The 19,295-nt window shown below is 32.9% G+C and overlaps 1 protein-coding gene across 1 annotated transcript in view; it reads left to right on the forward strand.

Annotated features, from left to right (window-relative positions):
• Positions 1–6,767: 6,767 nt before the first annotated feature.
• LOC150108100 (guanine nucleotide-binding protein G(o) subunit alpha-like) overlaps positions 6,768–19,295 on the forward strand; it is a 103,327-nt gene continuing 90,799 nt past the window's right edge. The window contains exon 1 of the mRNA XM_090416239.1: positions 6,768–6,891. Coding sequence (XP_090272365.1) covers positions 6,768–6,891 — 124 coding nt within the window. The remainder of the gene's footprint in view (positions 6,892–19,295) is intronic.

The raw sequence follows: 19,295 nt of genomic DNA on the forward strand, positions 1-19,295 counted from the left end.
AATATAAACAAATTAATCCGCCATAGGGAATAGAATTATGTAGTATATTAAAATGCATGGAATATGAGAGGCCTACTTATTAATTTTATTTTCAGGAATAGAAATTGGGTGGTGTAGATTGGCTTACCGTATTAAGTCTTCAGATCCAATCGATATAATGTAATAATAATATTAAAAAATAAATCCGTGGTAGAAGGATTAGATCCATTAAAATACTTTATATACCAAACGCCGTTTATGGTTAATTTAAGCCTTCTTAAATCTCCCAACTATTTAGTCACACACAAGAAGAGCTTATTGTTATTACGGAAGCATTACGTCTGACCTGTCTTAGTTGTACATTTGATTACTTATTGACTTCAAGGAAAGCATTACCACTTCTTTCAGACTTGATCTTCCTTATTATATACTATATAAGGAAGATCATTCAGATTATATAATCTGTAAGATCAAGTTTATATAAATAATTATCATATTTTGGGTTCGTTTCATAGGATTACATTAAGCAACTTAAAATTATTGAATTATAAAATGAAATTAGTTTATGAAGCGATTATTTTTCAAAAATTGTAAATGACAACTATTCTTGTGAGGCATCCAGAATTCAGAAAACAAATGCTTATGGTGCTACAAGTGTGTAATAAAACTGTGTGTTTATCTGCAGAATGAACATGTCCCTTTCATGTTATCTGTCATATTGATTATTCATGGGGGAGAAGGCTTAAATTAATAATATAGAATTAATAATATGGAAAGGGAAGATTAATAATATGGAAATTAATAATATGGAAGGGAAGATATTTAGAGAAGTGGTGATCAAGTGTAATTATATGAGAACTTATAATTGCAAATGTAATTTTTTATGTTAGGCATTAAACCAAGTTCTTGGAGATTGCACCAACAAAATACTTTATTATAATAACAAATTGAATATTGTAGAAGATAGTGGTGGTTTCAAGAGCTGTAATGGTTGCATTCTGTAATAAATACATTCAGAACTTAATTTTGGTGATTCAAAACTAGTTTTAAATTCAAACCAGTTTAACATTGTTAGTTTGATTAAATCACTGAAATTAAAGAAACCTAAATCCTCTTAATAGTTGGTAGTGTTGGAAATATCTGTGCTTTACTATTAACAGAGTCTGAGTTTGGATGACATGGATGCTTTGATTTCCAATTAGGGAAACTCATTAACAAACTGTTGTCAATGAGTTAGTGAGAATTACACATACACACAAAAAAAAATCATGTAAAGGCATGACAAGATTATTGGATTAGGTCTTTTAGATTTCTGTGATCCATATGAATATGCCATCGTGTAATATCCAGTTACACTAGACTAAGGATCTAAGCAGATCTTTAGACATTAGTAGACTAATAAGTTCTAGTTCATTGTTATTAAGTGTTTGCTAAACTCATTGGTTTCTTCATTATTATAGTAAATTATGAAAATAATAGAAGGGGCATTGACTAAATATCAATTAAGATTTATACAGGAAATGAACCTGTGCAGCTTCTTTGATTTTGTATCAGAAGTTATATGTGGATAATTTACCAAATGTTCTGCAACAATGAATTAATAGTGTATGTTTTATATATATATATATATATATATATATATATATATATATATATATATATATATATATATATATATTATTTTATTTATTTATTTATTTTTTATATGTGATCCATACACAATAGGCCACAAGAACTATAACACATTAATGCCATGTGTCAGCAAGAGGAATAGAAGAGAGGAGGAGTCTGTTCACATTTTGCTTGAACAGCTGAGGGTTGTAATCTTTGAGAAGGCAGAGTGGGGGAGACTGGTCGAAAGGACAGAAACAGATGGAATGAAAGAGGAGGCGGTGAAGTTGGGTCGGTGAGTTTCAAGATGGACTGTAAAAGGGTGTCAGTTAGCAGTGGCTCTTGTTTTAATGATTTTGGAGGAGAGAGGAATAATAGTGGCCAATTCAGCAGAGCACTGTCCATGAATATGGAGATATATCCACTATGTCCATTATATATGGACATATGTCCATATATTATGAACATGGCATGGACTTAACAATATGGATATGGCATATATCCAATACATTTAAGTTTCTAGCTATAGAATTTATTCTAAAGATATGAATACATCATAGGTTTCATTATTTTTGTTTGAGCATTATTTGCACTGAAGTGTAACCTGAGAAAGCACCAACAACTTAGATATGAACCATATTGAAGTTTAATAAAATTGCTATTGACAAATTACATTTTATAAATAACAAAACTTAACATTTATTAAATTTTAAGGTTTATTATTAATGGTAAATACACATTTTTGCATGATTACTTTTTTTTTTGGTTAAATTTTTGAAAAAAAAAGTCTGTTATTTGCTTTTAGAAGTGCAATATGTGAATTCTTGTTTGTGCACTTTGTTGAAGAATTGGTATTTGTACCAATGCTTCATTCTGATTCATCTATTTCAAACACATATGAAAATAAATGGTATTAATGTTGGTGCTAGATCTTGTGCATCATCTGTAACTTATGAGTTTGCACTCTAAAATTTCAGGTTTCAAAATGAAAGCATTCTTTTTTGCTTAGTATATGAAACAAATGGATATTTATTACCTTTCCTTTTTTGTAATGAATGGAAAATGTATAAATAATCAATCTATAAGAGATAACATCCAGAGGGATTTGAATGAATTGGAAATAGTAATAATATAGAAGCTGAAAAATAGAAAATGATAGATGATAATAGTTCTTGCAGCAGAGAAGGCAACAAAAAGAAAACATAAGTGGTGTTATTATAGTATACCATTTTGAATCAAGTTTAATTCATACATTTTCTTTCTCTCAAATGCATCCAATCAGGAAATAAATCCTTTGTTACTAGAGCCATAGCTTCTATGTGCCACAATATAACAAGCAACTCTTTATGAATTCTTTGTATTGCCTGCAACCCATGACTTAACTTCTAGTGAATTGTATATTAAACTTGACAAGAAATTATATTGTTTAATCCTGCACCCAAGCAAAGGAAACAAATTTTGTACACGAAGTATCTTCATTACTAGTGTACTCGTATATAGAAGCTGTTGACTTCACATCGGTTGCCTCAGTATTCCATAATGCAAAAATATTATGGAAAGGGTCACTGCCCAGAGTGGTGTTCACCTTTATTGAGGTGTCATCAGTGGAAGTGCACCCTGGTGTATTAACCACTATATCATTAAATACTCCAAATTCAGATATAGTTGTTATAAACTATTTTTATGGGTTGTGTATATATTTCATATGCAAATCTTGTTTGTTTACACTTTTGTAAAGAATTAAACAATAATATAATTTCTTATTAAGTCTAATATGCATCACAACCCAACGAAAAACAAATTCAATAGTTATCTTAGTGAGTGATTTTTGATCTTAGTGAATTGGCCTACCTATAACATAAATACGAGGATTAATTCCCCCACCCCCCCTTTTCTCAAAGCTATTCTGTATTTACTATTTGTTCATTTTTCATTCAGAACTGAGATTTCTCATGGTAATACATATCAGTCTATGCGGTTAGCCTAGTGGCTATGCGCTTTACAACCATATGCCTGTGGAAGCAGTGTCCTGTGTTCGATTCCCATCGACGATGAGGAGCTTAAGGATCTTCCTCAGCTATAGCCAAGTTAACCAGTCTTGGGCATGGACAGTAGGGTTTTACCCCCAGTTTATCTGGGGTTTTTCACCTCACAAGCAGGCAAACCGGCCCTGTGAACACACACACACAGATAACAATTGCGAGTGTTGTCCTTAGAGGATGTTGCAGAGGAGTGGTGAACCGGCTGCATTAATACGGCAGTAACTCTTCATTAGGAGGGGACTCAACTTTGATTACAAGTCAGGATCCCAATTATTCTAAACACCAATGCTGAAAATATTTAACAACCTAGAAATGTATATTGATAAGTTGTGAAGGCCAGTGTGGAAATTGCTTTTATCTAGCTCTATGATTATTATTAAAAAAAAGTATTTTTTTTTTATTTAAAAAAAAAGTAACTTTTTTAAAATAAAGTGTATTTAACTACAGTAAAGCTACAGTTTAACAGTCTGATCTGCAGTTTAACTACTTTACTGTAGTTAAACTGCAGATCATAATAGTGTATGAGTGTTTTGTCTGTTAGTTACTTCCAGTAGTCCTTTCTTTTGTTGATGTATGAATTTAGAAAAAATTGACAACTTGCCTTTCAAAGGGGATACCACACAACCAGGGCTCGACACATTCACATGCCCACTCACTTGTGGTGAGTAGCTGCACACTGGACAAAATAGATTGTTTTTTATTTAATAAAAAATAAAAGAAATACAGAAGAATATGCATAATATAAGGCCATTTTAGTAACAAAAATTGTGTAACAAATTATATATTCCAAAAAAATCAATGTTGATTAGGCTGTTCTTCATGTTATTATTTATTACTACTATTACTTGGAATGGTTTTCACACAGTGGAAATGTTCTTTAGATAATGATGCAATATCACTGATCACTTTATCGAATCCTATTGACTTAATGAGACATATCATTAAAAAATTGGTGGGGATCTTGGATGAGTACAATTTTTTGTGGCAATTACAATTTTGCATAATTTGTCAAGTCTTGGTAGTTATTTCTTATCTTCAGAAATGAAGAAAAAAAATAGGCATTGCAAATTAAGGCTTCATATTATATTTAATTTTACTTAATTGTCAATTTATACTCAATTTTCAAATACTTAATACAGTACTGAATTTTACTTAATTGTTGTCATGAATTTTTGAAATCATTCACAGAAATATAAAGGAGAATAATATTTAACTATAACTTGTTAGTTTTTTTTTAAATAGTACAACATTAAACTTATTTACTATAGTACTTCATAAAATATAAATTCATTATATTAAGTAGATTGTACTTTTTTTCCTTAACAAACAAAAGTGAAATATTCATAATCCTGTTATCATTTGATAACTATATTTATAGATATTGATCAAAGCCATTAAAAGATTTCTTATACATCTTTATCCTTGCCATTATCCTATTTTATTTGGGGTCAGTTCTCCTAGTCCATAATTACCAGAATTCTCTCGTCGTGGTTGATATATCCAACTGGGCAGTTTGGAGGTCTATTTTTACAAGGGATATCCATATTAAACAAGGTCTATCATGCCTCTTGGGTCTATGCACACTTTTATTACCTTCTGCGGCATGATCTCATGATGTGTCCTTGCCATCGAAGCTTACCCTGAGTTATTTTAACAGCAATAGATTTAACTTTGATGCTCCCAATTGAGCATCTTCATCTCAGTGGCATGCAGTTCTTGTTGTTTCTTAAGAGGCTAACATTCTGCACCACATATAATGACAAGTCATTGGCAACCTTCTGTCACATAATGCACTGAACAGTACTCTCCATTTTATCCATCCAGTGTTCCACGTCTGGGTCGATGGTACTGTCCTTTGTGAGGATTGAGTCCAAGTACTCAAAGCTGTCAACCTTCTTGAGCAGGATATCTTAAAGGTATGTAATGTTATTATTAGGGCTATTCATCAGAGCACATGTACTCAGTCTTCTGTCTGCTTATTCACAAGCCACCGGTTTCCAGTGCTGATCTAAGTCTTCTGAGTCATCTCTCATCAGGACAATGTCATCAGTATATAAAATGTCGCATGAGGCAGGTCGTTGAAAGTTTGCTGTTAGATAGTTCATGGCTAAGTAATATAATGTTATTAGCCTCTATATACAAGTAGCTCAGACATGAATATATTTCACACACAAGACATTGTTTGCTTCCTCGGAAAAGTTAAATGGAAGTTGGCTTAGCACTGATCCTTGGTTTCCATTTCTTTGTTGGGCCTCTCACTTTGGTTGTTTATTATTAAAAGATTTCTTATCCATATAAGTTAAAATTATGGACTTATTGTCTTAGAATTTGGAGCAAGTAACTAAAATAAAATGAAATTGTGCATTAGTGCTGATGTCATTAGCCTCTATATACAAGTAGCTCAGACATGAATATATTTCACGCACAAAACATTGTTTTGTTTCCTTGGAAAAAGAAAGGATTAAAACCAAGTATATAATTTCTTGATATCTTTAACATATAATAAACCCAATGTAAAAAAAAACTTTCTAGTATCAGTTACTAATTAAATATTTTTGTAATGAAATATTCTGATAAAACATTCACCATTAACTTTAAACAGGTGGAATAATCATGAAATTTCATGATTCATTTATATTTTTTTTGCATAAGAGTGTATAGCTGAACATTACCTTGTGAAAGAATTGATTAGTTATTCTCAAGTTACAACACCACCGTTTTCATTTGAGATGGAATTATACACAAGTTGCTCTTTGTCCTGTTCAGATAATTTCAATTTCACCACAGGTATGAGTTTTGTAGAATTATTATTTGTGGAGAAGATGAGCAAGAAAAAATATTGCACTTTAGAAACTTTGAAGAGAACTGTATACAAAAGATGTCATATATATATATATATATATATATATATATATATATATATATATATATATATATATATATATATATATATATATTACATCATTTTTATAACACTTTCATATTATATATGTTAAGTACAATTCATGCTACAAATAAATTAACATCTGTGAAGGTATATTAATTTATCAATGAATTACTGCCTTTTTATAGGAATTTACTGCATAAGAAAAGAAAGTTGAACATCTGTCATATCTAACATGAAAGGCATGGAGTATGGGTGCATGCCTTAGTCTAGATGAAGAAGACCATCGTGCACGTCTTAGAAGTGAGGAGATTGATCGCCAGTTGGTTGAACTTGCAAAACAAGAAAGGAATGTCATTAAAATTTTGCTTTTAGGTAAATATAATAATATAAATTGTTTCAGTTCATGAATTAGTGCGGAAGCCTTTCTTCCTTATTTTCTATTTAAATTGAGTATTTAGATTAATTGGTAATTAGTTAATGTGATGAATAAAATTTCTAAATATAATGAGAAGTGCTTTCTTCAGTCTAAATACTGTCTATATAAATATACATTTCACAGTCAAATTGCAGTTCTTTACATTTTTTATTTTTTTCATATGCTTCATGCTTTTTTTTTATAACAGTAACCTGCATGCAAGTTTAGTGAATCTATAATGTACTTCAGTGTCAAAGAAATAAAGACAGAGAAGAAACTTATTAACATTGCCGATTCAGGAAATTTGTAAACAAATAATCACAGCTGAATACACTAAACAGGCTTAAAAGATGGGAAACAAACAAACAAAAAATAAAGTGTAACATTATTACCATCATAGAATTCCTGATATGAACTCTCAGTGGATGTACAGGTTACTATGATAATACTACATTATTAAGTTTATGTTATTACAGCTATTTTCCTAGCATATTATCAATCAAATAATGGAATGATGCAGTCAATCCATTATTTGACTGCATCAATCGCCCTCTATCTTGATTTTACTCTAATGCATTTTCTTGCCATACTAGCATCAAATATCTGTTTAGCTAATCTTTCCTCAACATTCTGTTTAAGTGACTGTAAGATCTTAGACTAGTTTTGCTCAGCATCCTTGAATGCTGACAGGTTGAAGTTCCTTTAATAATATTTTCACTTTTCATGTGATCCTATGTAGTTCAGTGGAAGTGGTGTTTGCACTCCTCAGCACTACACTGCCCAAAGAAAGAGTGTCATCAGTTATTCTAGTCGCCAATTAGAAGAACTTTATCTAATCCTTTTTTTCAACTTGTTCCCAAATTAGTCAATCTCTGGCACGGGCAAGCAGGTTTTTTGTCCCATAAACTCGAAAAAATCAACTGTAGAACTCGCACTATTCAGACATTAAAAATGTTGTGTTCAGACATTAAAAATATAGAATGATGGTACAACATGACAAAATTTCATGCCGGCTGGGGCGTCGCCCGGTTAAACAAGGCCCCTGTTATTTTCGCCAGGGAACCAGGGCGAACAGCGAAAAGTCAGCTACTGGAACAAATCTGAAAATAAACTCCAACTCAACATCACCAGAGTTAAAGATCGGTACTATCAATGTAAGAAGCCTGAATGGCAAAGAATTGGAGCTAGCTGAGGAATTAGATAAGTACCAGATCGACATAATAGGGGTGACTGAAACAAAAAAGACCAAAACTGGTGAGCTCTTTCTGAGCAATAAATACAAAATGTTATATTCAGGCATGACAATCAAGAAAAAGAAGGAGTAGCCATAGTATTCAACACAAAATACGAGGCTAATCTTCTTGAATGGCAGTCAGTCTCAAGTAGAGTAATGTGGGCAAATATGAGAATGGGGAACTGGACAATGAGACTTATTTGTTCTTATGGTCCCACAGAAGGTTCTACTAAGGTAGAAGTGGAGGAATTTTTTGAGGCTTTAGAAAAAGCAACTGACACAATGAAAAATGAAAAGTTGGTCCTTGTTGGGGATCTAAATAGCAGAGTAGGAAATGATTGTGAGACATACAAAAATATTTTGGGAAAATTTGGAGAAAAGAGCAAAGCTAATAATAATGGCAAATATCTGTTGGATTTCTGCTCAGGACATGGACTGGTTATTACTAACACCATGTTCCAACATAAAAATGTGCACAAATTCACATGGAGAGAAGAGGCTAGGAATAAGAAAAGTCTCATTGACTATGTTATTGTTGATAGTGATGTTTTCTCCCTGGTGCAGGACACCAGCGTGTACAGAGGATTTGAAATTGGAAGTGATCACTATTTAGTCTTGAGCAGGATAAAATTGAATTTCATATTGAAAAGAATAACATGTAAGAAAGTTAAAGCGAATAAAAGTTGAGCAGCTCTCAGATGTGAGCTGTAGACTAAAATACACAAAGATTATTGAAGAAAAAATGAAAGAGTTTGAGAACAGGAATCAAATTGGAGATTCAGTGGCAAACTCTGAAGAAAACATTGATTGATTCTGCCAGAGAGGCATGTGGTGAGGTTATCTGTAAGGATAAAAAAATCAGAACTCCCTGGTGGACACAGGAAGTTAAAGAGGCAGTGAAGGAAAAGAAGAAAGCATACCAAAATTTCATGTCAAATAAGTCAGCTTGTGCTCTTAGAGAATATAGAGACAAATGCAAGAATGCTAAACACTGTGTAAAACTAGCTAAACAAAAGTCATGGGAGGACTTTGGCAAGAATATAGAAAATAAATATCAAGAAGGTGGCAAAATATTCTGGAGGTTGTTGAAGAAGCTTAAGAATGGAGGAAAGAATGCTGTAAAAGGAATTAGAGATGATAAAGGTGACATGAAAACGGGAGAAAAAGATATCCTTGAAGTATGGAGTAATTGCTTTGAAAAACTGCTAAATGAAACAAGCAGTGTTGACAGCAGAGTGGTAAAAAACACTGACCAGGCATGCAGTCAGGAATACATATCCATACTTGAAGTAGAAAAAGCCATCAAAGGCTTGAAATGTGGAAAGGCAGCAGGAGTAGATGATATTCGACCAGAAATGCTGAAGTATGGTGGTATAAGAGTCTTACAGTGGCTGCACTGCATAGTTCAGAAAGCCTGGACAGAGGGACGAATTCCCGATGATTGGAGTAGAGCTCTCATAGTACCCATATATAAAAAGGGAAATAAAACTGCATGTGAGAATTACAGAGGTATTTCCCTACTGAGTGTTCCTGGCAAGATCTATGCAAGTATACTTGAGAAACAGTTGAGAAGAATTGTGGAAGAAAAGCTTGGTGAAGAACAAGCTGGATTCAGGCCAAATAGAGGCTGTCAGGATCAGATCTTCACTTTACGACAAATAGTCGAGAAAGCATGGGAATATAACAAAGATCTGTATTTAAGTTTTGTCGATCTGGAAAAGGCATATGACAAGGTGCCAAGAGAGAAGCTATTCAATACGCTGCAGTTATATGGTGTCAATGGGGCATTATATCAAGCAATACTAAGTCTTTATTTGAGTTGTAAGTCAGCAGTTAGAATTGAAGGAAGTACAAGAAGATGGTTTAATGTTAAATCTGGTGTGAGACAAGGATGTACATTATCCCCTCTGTTATTCATTATCTATATGGATCACATTATGAAGGAAAGTGGTATTAAACATGATATCAAAATTGGAGATGTTAATGTCAGCTCTTTGCTTTATGCGGATGATGTCATACTTCTAAATAAATCCGCTACAAGTCTGCAAGATTCTCTGACTAAATTGAATAGCTGTTGTAATAGATATGGTATGAAGGTCAGCAATAAAAAGACAAAGACAATGAAAATAGGCAGAATCATTGAAAATGTCAACTGTGTTGTGAATGGAGAACCTGTGGAACAAGTGAAACATTTCAGCTACTTAGACTAGATTTTTACTGAAGATGGTAAATTAAATATAGAAATAGACAACAGAATCAGCAAAGCTGGTATGGTAGGAAGTCAATTGAATAAATTCATATGGAATAAGAGAGAAATTAGTCGGAACACTAAATTAGCTGTATACAAGACAGTGTTCAAACCAGTTTTAACTTATGGATCTGAGAGCTGGGTCAGAAGTAAAACACTTGACCAAAGACTAGAGACCACAGATATGAGAGTCCTGAGAAAGATTATAGGCATGAACAGATGGCATCAGTGGCAGTATCATATTAAAAACAAGGATATTAGGAAAGAACTTGACATTGTCTGCATCCAGGAATGCGTTAGCAGAGCTAATCTCAGGTGGTATGGTCACTTAAACAGAATGAGCGAGGAAAGATTAGCAAAACAAGTGTTCTCTGCCAGGTTGGCAGCAAAACGACCCAGAGGAAGACCAAGATATAGGTGGATTGATACGGTACAAAGTGCTTTAGACGATAGAAATATAAGATCTGATGATGTTGGAGTCTTGACGAGGAACAGACTGATTTGGAGGACAATTGTAGATAGGAAATTAATAATGATGTAATTTTTTTCATGTAGTACTATCATATCCTGTACACCCCTTTAGGGTACATGGCAGGAATTTGATGATGATGATGATGAAAATGTTGTGTTAGGGTTAGTTACCACAAGATGGCAGCACTTGTTGAGCTGTTTCTTCACTTCAGGTTACTTAAATTAGTGATAGCTTTGGGTTAGCTATCTCTGATTGGCTGCTGGTAGAGATTGAATTGTCTACTCATTCTCCAAAAGTTAGACAGGGCTAAACTGGCCTCACCTACTTGCTATAAGGGAATAAAAGGCGTCAGCTGATTTTTTTTTTACATGTGATTCTGCCATTGATACCATCTGCTCATTTTTCAAATTTCTCTCAGAACACTTATCATCTGGGATCTCCAGTCTTTGATCAGCCATTTTATTTCTTACCCAACTTCATAAGTAAAAATCAATTTAAACACTGTCTCGTATAATTCTAATTAAGTGCTTTGGCTGATTTATTCCTTATTCCAGTGGTGTTCAACCTTTGTTACTACGTGAGCTACTTTTCTATAAAAAGTTATTCGGCGATCTACTCTCTTATATATAAGTTATTCGCCGATCTACTCTCATATATAAGTTATTCGCCGATCTACTCTCTTATATATAAGTTATTCGCCGATCTACTCTCTTATATAGATCACATTCCCCGAACCTGATATCTGATTATGCACAAATAAACAACTAAGAAAAATACACAACTAAAAACTTTATTTGTGTATTTAAAAATTTATTTATCACTTTTAATTATTTTAATACACCAAAAAAAAAACAAATATATTGGAATAAAATATTTATTTCTCTATTTTGGAGAACCAAAGTTAGAAAAAACAACAGATTGATTACAAACTCACAAGTTACAGGAAATGCTGGTTGATTAAAAAAAAAAAAAGAAAAAAAGTTAATATGAAATTTGGCATTGTTTGGACCTTGCAATATTTTCATAGTCAAGTTGATATGAAGAAGTGGCCAATCGCAGACAATCATCCAAATGATCATTTGTAATTTGGTTTCTTAATTGATTTTTTATGACGGTCATATTTGAAAAAGTGGATTCTGACAAGTATGTCAATCCGAAACACGACAGAATTTTTCCCGAATAAAATTCCCAATATTAGTTAATATTGGGAATTTTTCATGTGCATACTTCCAAATGACTTCATTGTTTATTGATTTTAAATGTAAACTATTCTGAATGTTTATTATCTCAAGTTCTACTTCAGCTTGGTATTTATCAAACAGCCCACTAATTTTATTCAAGTTTTCTTGAAATGGATTATTGATAAAAGATACAATCATTTCAGTTTTATTAAAATCTTTAAATCTTGAATTTATTTCTTCCTCAACTAATTCTATTTCACGAATAAATCCTTTTAAATCATAACGAAGCATTTCTTGATTTTGTTCAAAAACTTTTAATAAATATGGGAGATGTCTAAATTCGCGGTCATTCATATTTTTCTTTAATAAAAGTAAGTATTGTTGGAAAGTTTTTATTGAACTTAACATGTCAATTAAAATTTTATCTCTACCTTGTAACTCTAAATTTAAATTGCTTAATTTCATACATTTTAAATTGCTAAAAATGAAAAGTGTAACATCCATCTTTTATCACTCAATTGTGGATAAATATCTCCTTTTTCATCAAGATAATTTTTTATATTGTTAATTAATAGAAGAAATCTTTCTAAAAATTGACTTTTGCTGAGCCAGCGAACATTATTGTACAACAGAAGTTCCCTATCATCATCTGCCTGTAATTTAAATAACCGCCGTTGCAGGGATTTTCTTCGAACAGAATTTACAATTTTAAATGTAATATCCAAAACATCTGTTGTGTTTAATCTTTTACTACACAGCAAATGTGTAGTAAAAGTGTTGGTGAATAATACAGTGGTACGTTAAAAAATCTGGATATTTATCATCATTTTTACATAATGAAACGAAGCCTGATTTATTAGCACCTGATTCATTGCAGGAGCACCATCAGTAGTAATAGACACAAGTTTAAAAAGTGGAAGTTTGTGTTGTTTCACAAATTCATCAAATGCCGAAAAAATGTCTTCTCGCCTAGTCCTTCCCAATAATAGTATAATTTCCAAAAGTTCTTCTTTACTTGAATAATCTTGAAATGCCATGCGAATAAATACTATTAATTGAGCAATATCAGTGAAGTCGTTTGATTCATCAAATTGTAATGAAAACGCAACACACTGGTGAATGTCTGACGCTAATCTGGCCTGGAAACTTTTCTCCGGCAATTGGAACTCTTCTTTTCGGCAATTTGAAACCTTGTCTGCATCCTAGAAGTAGTTTCTCTCTAGCGACGTCTCGAACTGAGAAGCTCCTTTCTGGAAGCGGGAAACTCCTCTCTCAAGCAACGTGGATCAGGGCAGTCTTTCTGACAGTGACTCTGGACCGCGCAGCCTCCTCTCTGACAGCAATTCTGGACCCCTTCTGCTTGCTTCAGTGCCTTTTTATTAGGCCTCCTCTGAGACCCCGCATGAAGTTTGACAACCCCAAAGAATCGGTATGTCTTTCATCTTAAGTTTCAAGTTCGGCACGCTTTTTGTTCTCCTCCGCTTTCTTTTGATTGTAAGTTGTCGGCCATCGGAAAGTTCTTTGAACTCTTTCTGACTGGGTTCGGAGATGTTTACACTTAGAGCCTGCAAGCCTTTCTTATACATACAAGTTTCGATAACAATCTTTCTAATGCTGCCATGTACAGCTTCGGCGACAAAACATTGCCTTTGTTTTTAACACTTTAACATATTCTTATTAAAGCAGTATATACAGTTAGCTTCAAAAGAGTTATTTACAAAAACATCTAATACAAACTATACCGAGACAAACAAAGTTTATTTTTTTACAGTATTCACATTGGACTTAACCTAAGTAAAAAATCGATGTAATGCGCTTTGGAATATTTAATATTTAAGCTACAATCAAGTTTTTACACTTTGCTTATAATCACTCGGCTTGCTGTTTGACTTCCACTGATCCAAATTAATTCATTTACCCGGACTTATAAGAAAATTACTGATTTGGCAATTTAACGAAAAATAAATAAACAATAGCAATACACTTAAAGCAAATTAAAAATAATACAAAATAATGATAAATAAAATATTATGTTTTCAGTATTAATTACATATTTTAAGTAAGGATGAATACACAAGAGATTGATCAAAAATCGCTTCATGATCGACAGGTTGAACACCCCTGCCTTATTCCATACAAATTAATTCACCTGGCTCCTCATAGTTTGCTTTTTTTTTTATCCATATCTGCATTTAATTTGCCATCTTCACTAAAATAGTTGCAATGTTTTACTTGTATAAGTTTTTCATTCAGTATGCAGCTGATGTTTATTATTATTACATGGGTATCCCCCATGGAGTAAGAAGACTTGTTGCAAGAAACTTCACATTTACTTTTATACACACAATGCCTGTCATTTCTCTCCTTAAACTCATTCACTGTTAGGCACTTGCAACTTCTTCTGGCAATCCATTCCACTCATTCACCACTCTCCAAGCAAAAAAATATAGTCTGCATGCTGTTATTAACCACACTTACACATTTTTCAGGGGTGATCCTTAGTTTTCTCTCTGTCATGTATTAAAAAAAAAATCACTTTTGTATCAATGTTATAGAACTCCTTTAGTAACTTTTAAGTTTGTAGCATATTCCCTTCTTTTTAGAATATCGACTAAACTTTGCAACCCACATACTTAAATCTAGCCTCATATGGAGCATTTCACAGACATGTCACCAGCTTGCTTAGTTATCTTTGTATCCTCTTGACTACCTCCTGATCCTCAATAAACCTAGGTGACCAAGTCTGTGTATAGCTCTTGAGGTGTGGCTGAATTATAACCTTATACAGAGAGAGTTGATAATAATAACATTGCTATCTGTGCCTGTTGTTATGTTATCATCAGCTACATCCTGAAAACTTCAGCTATTTAGTTGATGTTTTGATGTTGCAATCAGTGTTTTCCATGTTCCAATTTGTTTTCATAGTTTTTTATTTTTATTGCTGATTTCCATACTAGAGTGAAGACTTGTACTAGATTTATATAGGAGTATAACGTCATCTGCATAAAGCAGGCATCTAAATTTAATATCTTACATTTTTATATGAGGTTTAATGTCACTTTCATTCATAATATAATCCACACAGATGATCAATAAATAAATAGAGATAGTGTATATCTTTTTCTAATACCTCATATCACTTGTCTTCCTGTGTCTCATATAGTTTAACAGCTGATTCCAACTTAAATATACACAACATTGCTCAGTATAATATCCTGTTTACACCATATAATTGTTTTGTTTTTGGACAGCTTTTTTCTAGACACATACGTTGTTACATTATTATTGTTGTTACATTTAGTATCACTGCTGACTCTGCCTGCAGTGTCTTTTGTCCATACACATAACCTTAGATTTTGAAACTATATAATTTTTCAATATAAATTTTGAAAAAGATTATATGTAATATTTTATAATGATGATGGTTCAAGGACTGATCTGTCTGATATGTGAAAACATCTTTTCACATATCAGCTCCTATAATAGAGGTGAGCTGGCAAAACATATATAGATCTGGCAGCCCTTTAGCCCAGGATGTAATTACACAAGTTTTTTTTTTTTTTTTGGTGGATGACGATGTAAGCATGCATTAGTGTACTACCCTTTGCATGTGTAGGTTTATATCAAATCAAGATGCAAGTATTCTAGAGGATTGTGTGTGATAAGTGACTAAAACAAGTAGTGATGTGATGTATTTCCTCTATTTCTAATGTGTTACTCCTTTTTATTGGTGGAGTATTATTCTCTATACATCACTCAGTGTTACATATGTTATACAGTCATTCTTCCATCTGTATAATGTACTGTCCCTATTTCTCTCTTAAAAATAACAACTTAGTTCTGCACTTTGAATTGTTATAGGTAGCAGTTATTTTCTTCTTTCTCAGTTATTGCAGGTGTAATTAATTAAAGTTTTATTCATTTATTTAACATATGAAGAAATACAAGAAATTATTAAGCAAAACATACTGACCGACAGTTCATTCAATGCAGCTGTCTGGGAGTAAATGCAAGTTCCTGAGGTCTCCAGGAAAGGAGTGTATGGGACAGTTATCAGTGATATGATGTATACAGTCTGCACAGAAACACATGCAAAAGGATGACTGTGAAATTCCCCACAGATGTAATAAGTGGGCACAGCAGCCTTGTCCAATCCTAAATGTGCTTAGCTGTCTCCAGAGGTGTTGAGGTAGATTGAATCCCAGCAGTTTGATAGTTGGAGTTAATTCCAGAGTCTTATCCACCAGTCCTGGGGACCATTATCTGGTAATTCCACAAGCCATATGAGAGATCAGGAGGCAAGGCAGCATGCTGGAGGTGAAGAGATATCTTGACAAATAAGAAGAAACATGTTATTTCTGATTTTCTTTATTTCTTTGATGATCACTTCTTCTCTTCTTAAGCATAGAGGTGATGTGGGAAAGAACAGGCAACCATGGAAGAAGAGTCGTAACATACCAGAGATGTTTCTCATTGTAATGTTAAGCTGTGCCTGTCCACAAGTCATTTAGTGACTTCAGCTCCAAACTGGCAAACAATACTCTGCAGCAAGGAAGAGTACAGCTAGGGCTGTTGTTCTAAGAGTTGAGGCATTACAACCCCAAGTTGTACCTGTCAGCTTATTTATGTTGTTGTTCCTGGCAGATATCTTTAACTCAGTTTTTTTCCAAATGTTTTTGGTAAGTTAGACTACAGCCAAGTGTGACACCAAGGTAACAAGTGTTAGTTTCATGGATTACAGTCCTGTTGCAGAAGTTTATTTTTAGTTTTCTATGAATCTTGTGGTTATTTAAGTGGAAAGCAGTGACAACAGTTTTTCTGGATTTAGGAGATAGTCCTCAGCATTCAAAGTTATTTTGTAGTGGGCTTGGATCTTTACTCAGTATTTCCTCAAGGCCTTGGAAGGTACTGTCTTGGGTGGCAATAGCTATGTCATCAGCAAAAAACTTTCAACTAGCTGTTGGAGAGGATATCACTTATGTTACTTAATCCTCTTCACTCCACCTGGGAGCATAGGTCTTCCACCACCATTTTCCACCAGACTCTGTTTTTTGCTTCTGCTTTTATTTGGTTCCAGTTTTTATTAATATTTGTTATTTCTTTCAGTATTGTTCTTTTCCATGTTTCTCTTGGCCTTCCTTGTCTTCTTTTACCCTGTGGGTTCCAATCTAGAGCCTGTTTTACTATTATTTTATCTTCTTTCCTCAACACATGCCCCAACCATCTCCATTTCCTTTCACATATCTGTTGCAACATGGGTTTCTGGTTTGTTCTCTACCATAGTTCTTCGTTGGATATTTGTTTTGGCCAATATATTCCCAGTATCATTCTTAAACACTTGTTTAAGAAGACCTGGGCACTGTTGACTATCTTTTTGTTTAACATCCAAGTTTTTGATCCATACATTAGTATTGCCTTTACATTTGAGTTAAATATTCTAATTTTAATTTTTATAGACAAATTCTTGTTTTTCCAAATATTTCTAAGTTGGTTGAAAGTTGAATAAGCCAGCTGTTTCCTTCTATTTATATCTTCAGTAGTTCCTCCTTTTATTGATACTATTGAACCAAGGTATATTAATTGTTCTACTTCTTTAAGTGGTATTTCTTCTATTGTTATTTGTTTATTTTGTTTTGCATTTATTTTCATCAACATTGTTTTATTTTTATTTATCCTAAGACCAACTTTTTTGGCTGTTTCTACAAGTGTTGTTGTTTTTTGTTCTATATGTTGGTGCTTCTGTAAAAGTAAGCGGATATCATCTGCAAAATCTGGATCGTAGAGTTGGTTTTGAAGTAACCATTGTAGTCCTGTATTTCCATGAGATACTTTTCTCATCATTCAGTCTATGACAATTAAAAACATAGTAGGGGAGAGTATACAACCTTGCCTTACTCCTGTCTTTGTTTTAAATGGCTCTGAGAGGGTATTTCCATACAAAAATGTATGGAAATACCCTCTTTAAAAAAAGAGGGTATTTTTTTAATTATTCTTATTATTTTTTCTCGGAGTCCATAATTTCTAAGTAATTTCCATAGGGAAGATTTGTTTATACTGTCAAAAGCTTGTTCAAAATCGATAAAATTTAAATATAAGCTTGCCTACCATTCCAATGATTGTTCTATGATAATTCGTAAAGTAGCAATGTGGTCGGTGCATGATCTATTGGCTCTAAATCCTGCCTGTTCTGATCTTAGTTGTTTTTCTATTTCTATTTTTTCTAGTATTATCCTTGCTAGTATTTTACTTATAACACTCAGCAGTGTTATACCTCTCCAATTTTTGCATTCAGATAGGTTCCCTTTTTTGGGTAATTTAACCAGTATTCCATTCCTTAGGCCACTCTTCTTTCTGCCATCTGCCATATCTCATTTAGTAAGGGATATAATATCTCTGCTATATGTTTTGGATTTGCTTTTGGTATGTTGTCTGCTCCTGGTGTTTTGCCTGTTTTGATCTGAGTTATTGCTTTTGTAATTTCTATTTTTGTTATTTCGTTCAAATTTATATCTAATTCATTTTGTTCATTTAATTCTAGGCTCTGGTTACCATCAGTCATTTCTTGAAATTTCTCTGAGAAGAATTCCACCCATCTATTTATCTGTTCTTTTTCATTTAATAATAGTTTTTCTTTATTGTATAATAATGTATAGGAACTATCCATTTGTTTCTTTTCCCACTTAATTTCCTTGTAATATCATGCAACTTTCTAGTATCATTTATATATGCAGCATCCTCTGCCTCTTGTGCTAGATTCTCTATGTATTTTCTTTTATAATTTCTTGCACATCTTTTTATTTCTTTGTTAATTGCTCTATATCTTTCTGCTTGTTCCTGTTCAACATTTTCGTCAATCTGTAACAGTTTCTCTTTTATTCTATTTCTCTCCTCTATTTTTAATTTGGTGTTTTCTGATATCCATTCCTTGTCTGTATTAGTTTGAAATCCCAATATCTTTTCTGATGTGCTCATTAGTATGTCTTTAATCTTAGTCCATTTTCCCTCTATGTCATCTCCTTCTCTTTTTTCGAGTTTATCCCATTTATTCTGTAGAGTTGTTATAAATTTATTTCTAATCATCTTTGTTTTTGAGTTTTTCAATTCTGAACCTCTTCCTATTGTGCACTGTTTATTTTTAAATATTTTTCTTTCATGGTAGCTGTTAGGGGAAAGTGATCTGAGCACGCCTCGGCTCCTCTTTTAACTCTGACATCCAGGAGTGATTT

The sequence above is a fragment of the Typopeltis vanoorti genome, chromosome 3, assembly GCF_054136105.1.
Source record: "Typopeltis vanoorti isolate ZY-2024b chromosome 3, IOZ_Tvanoo_1.0, whole genome shotgun sequence".
Taxonomy (NCBI): Eukaryota; Metazoa; Arthropoda; class Arachnida; order Uropygi; family Thelyphonidae; genus Typopeltis; species Typopeltis vanoorti.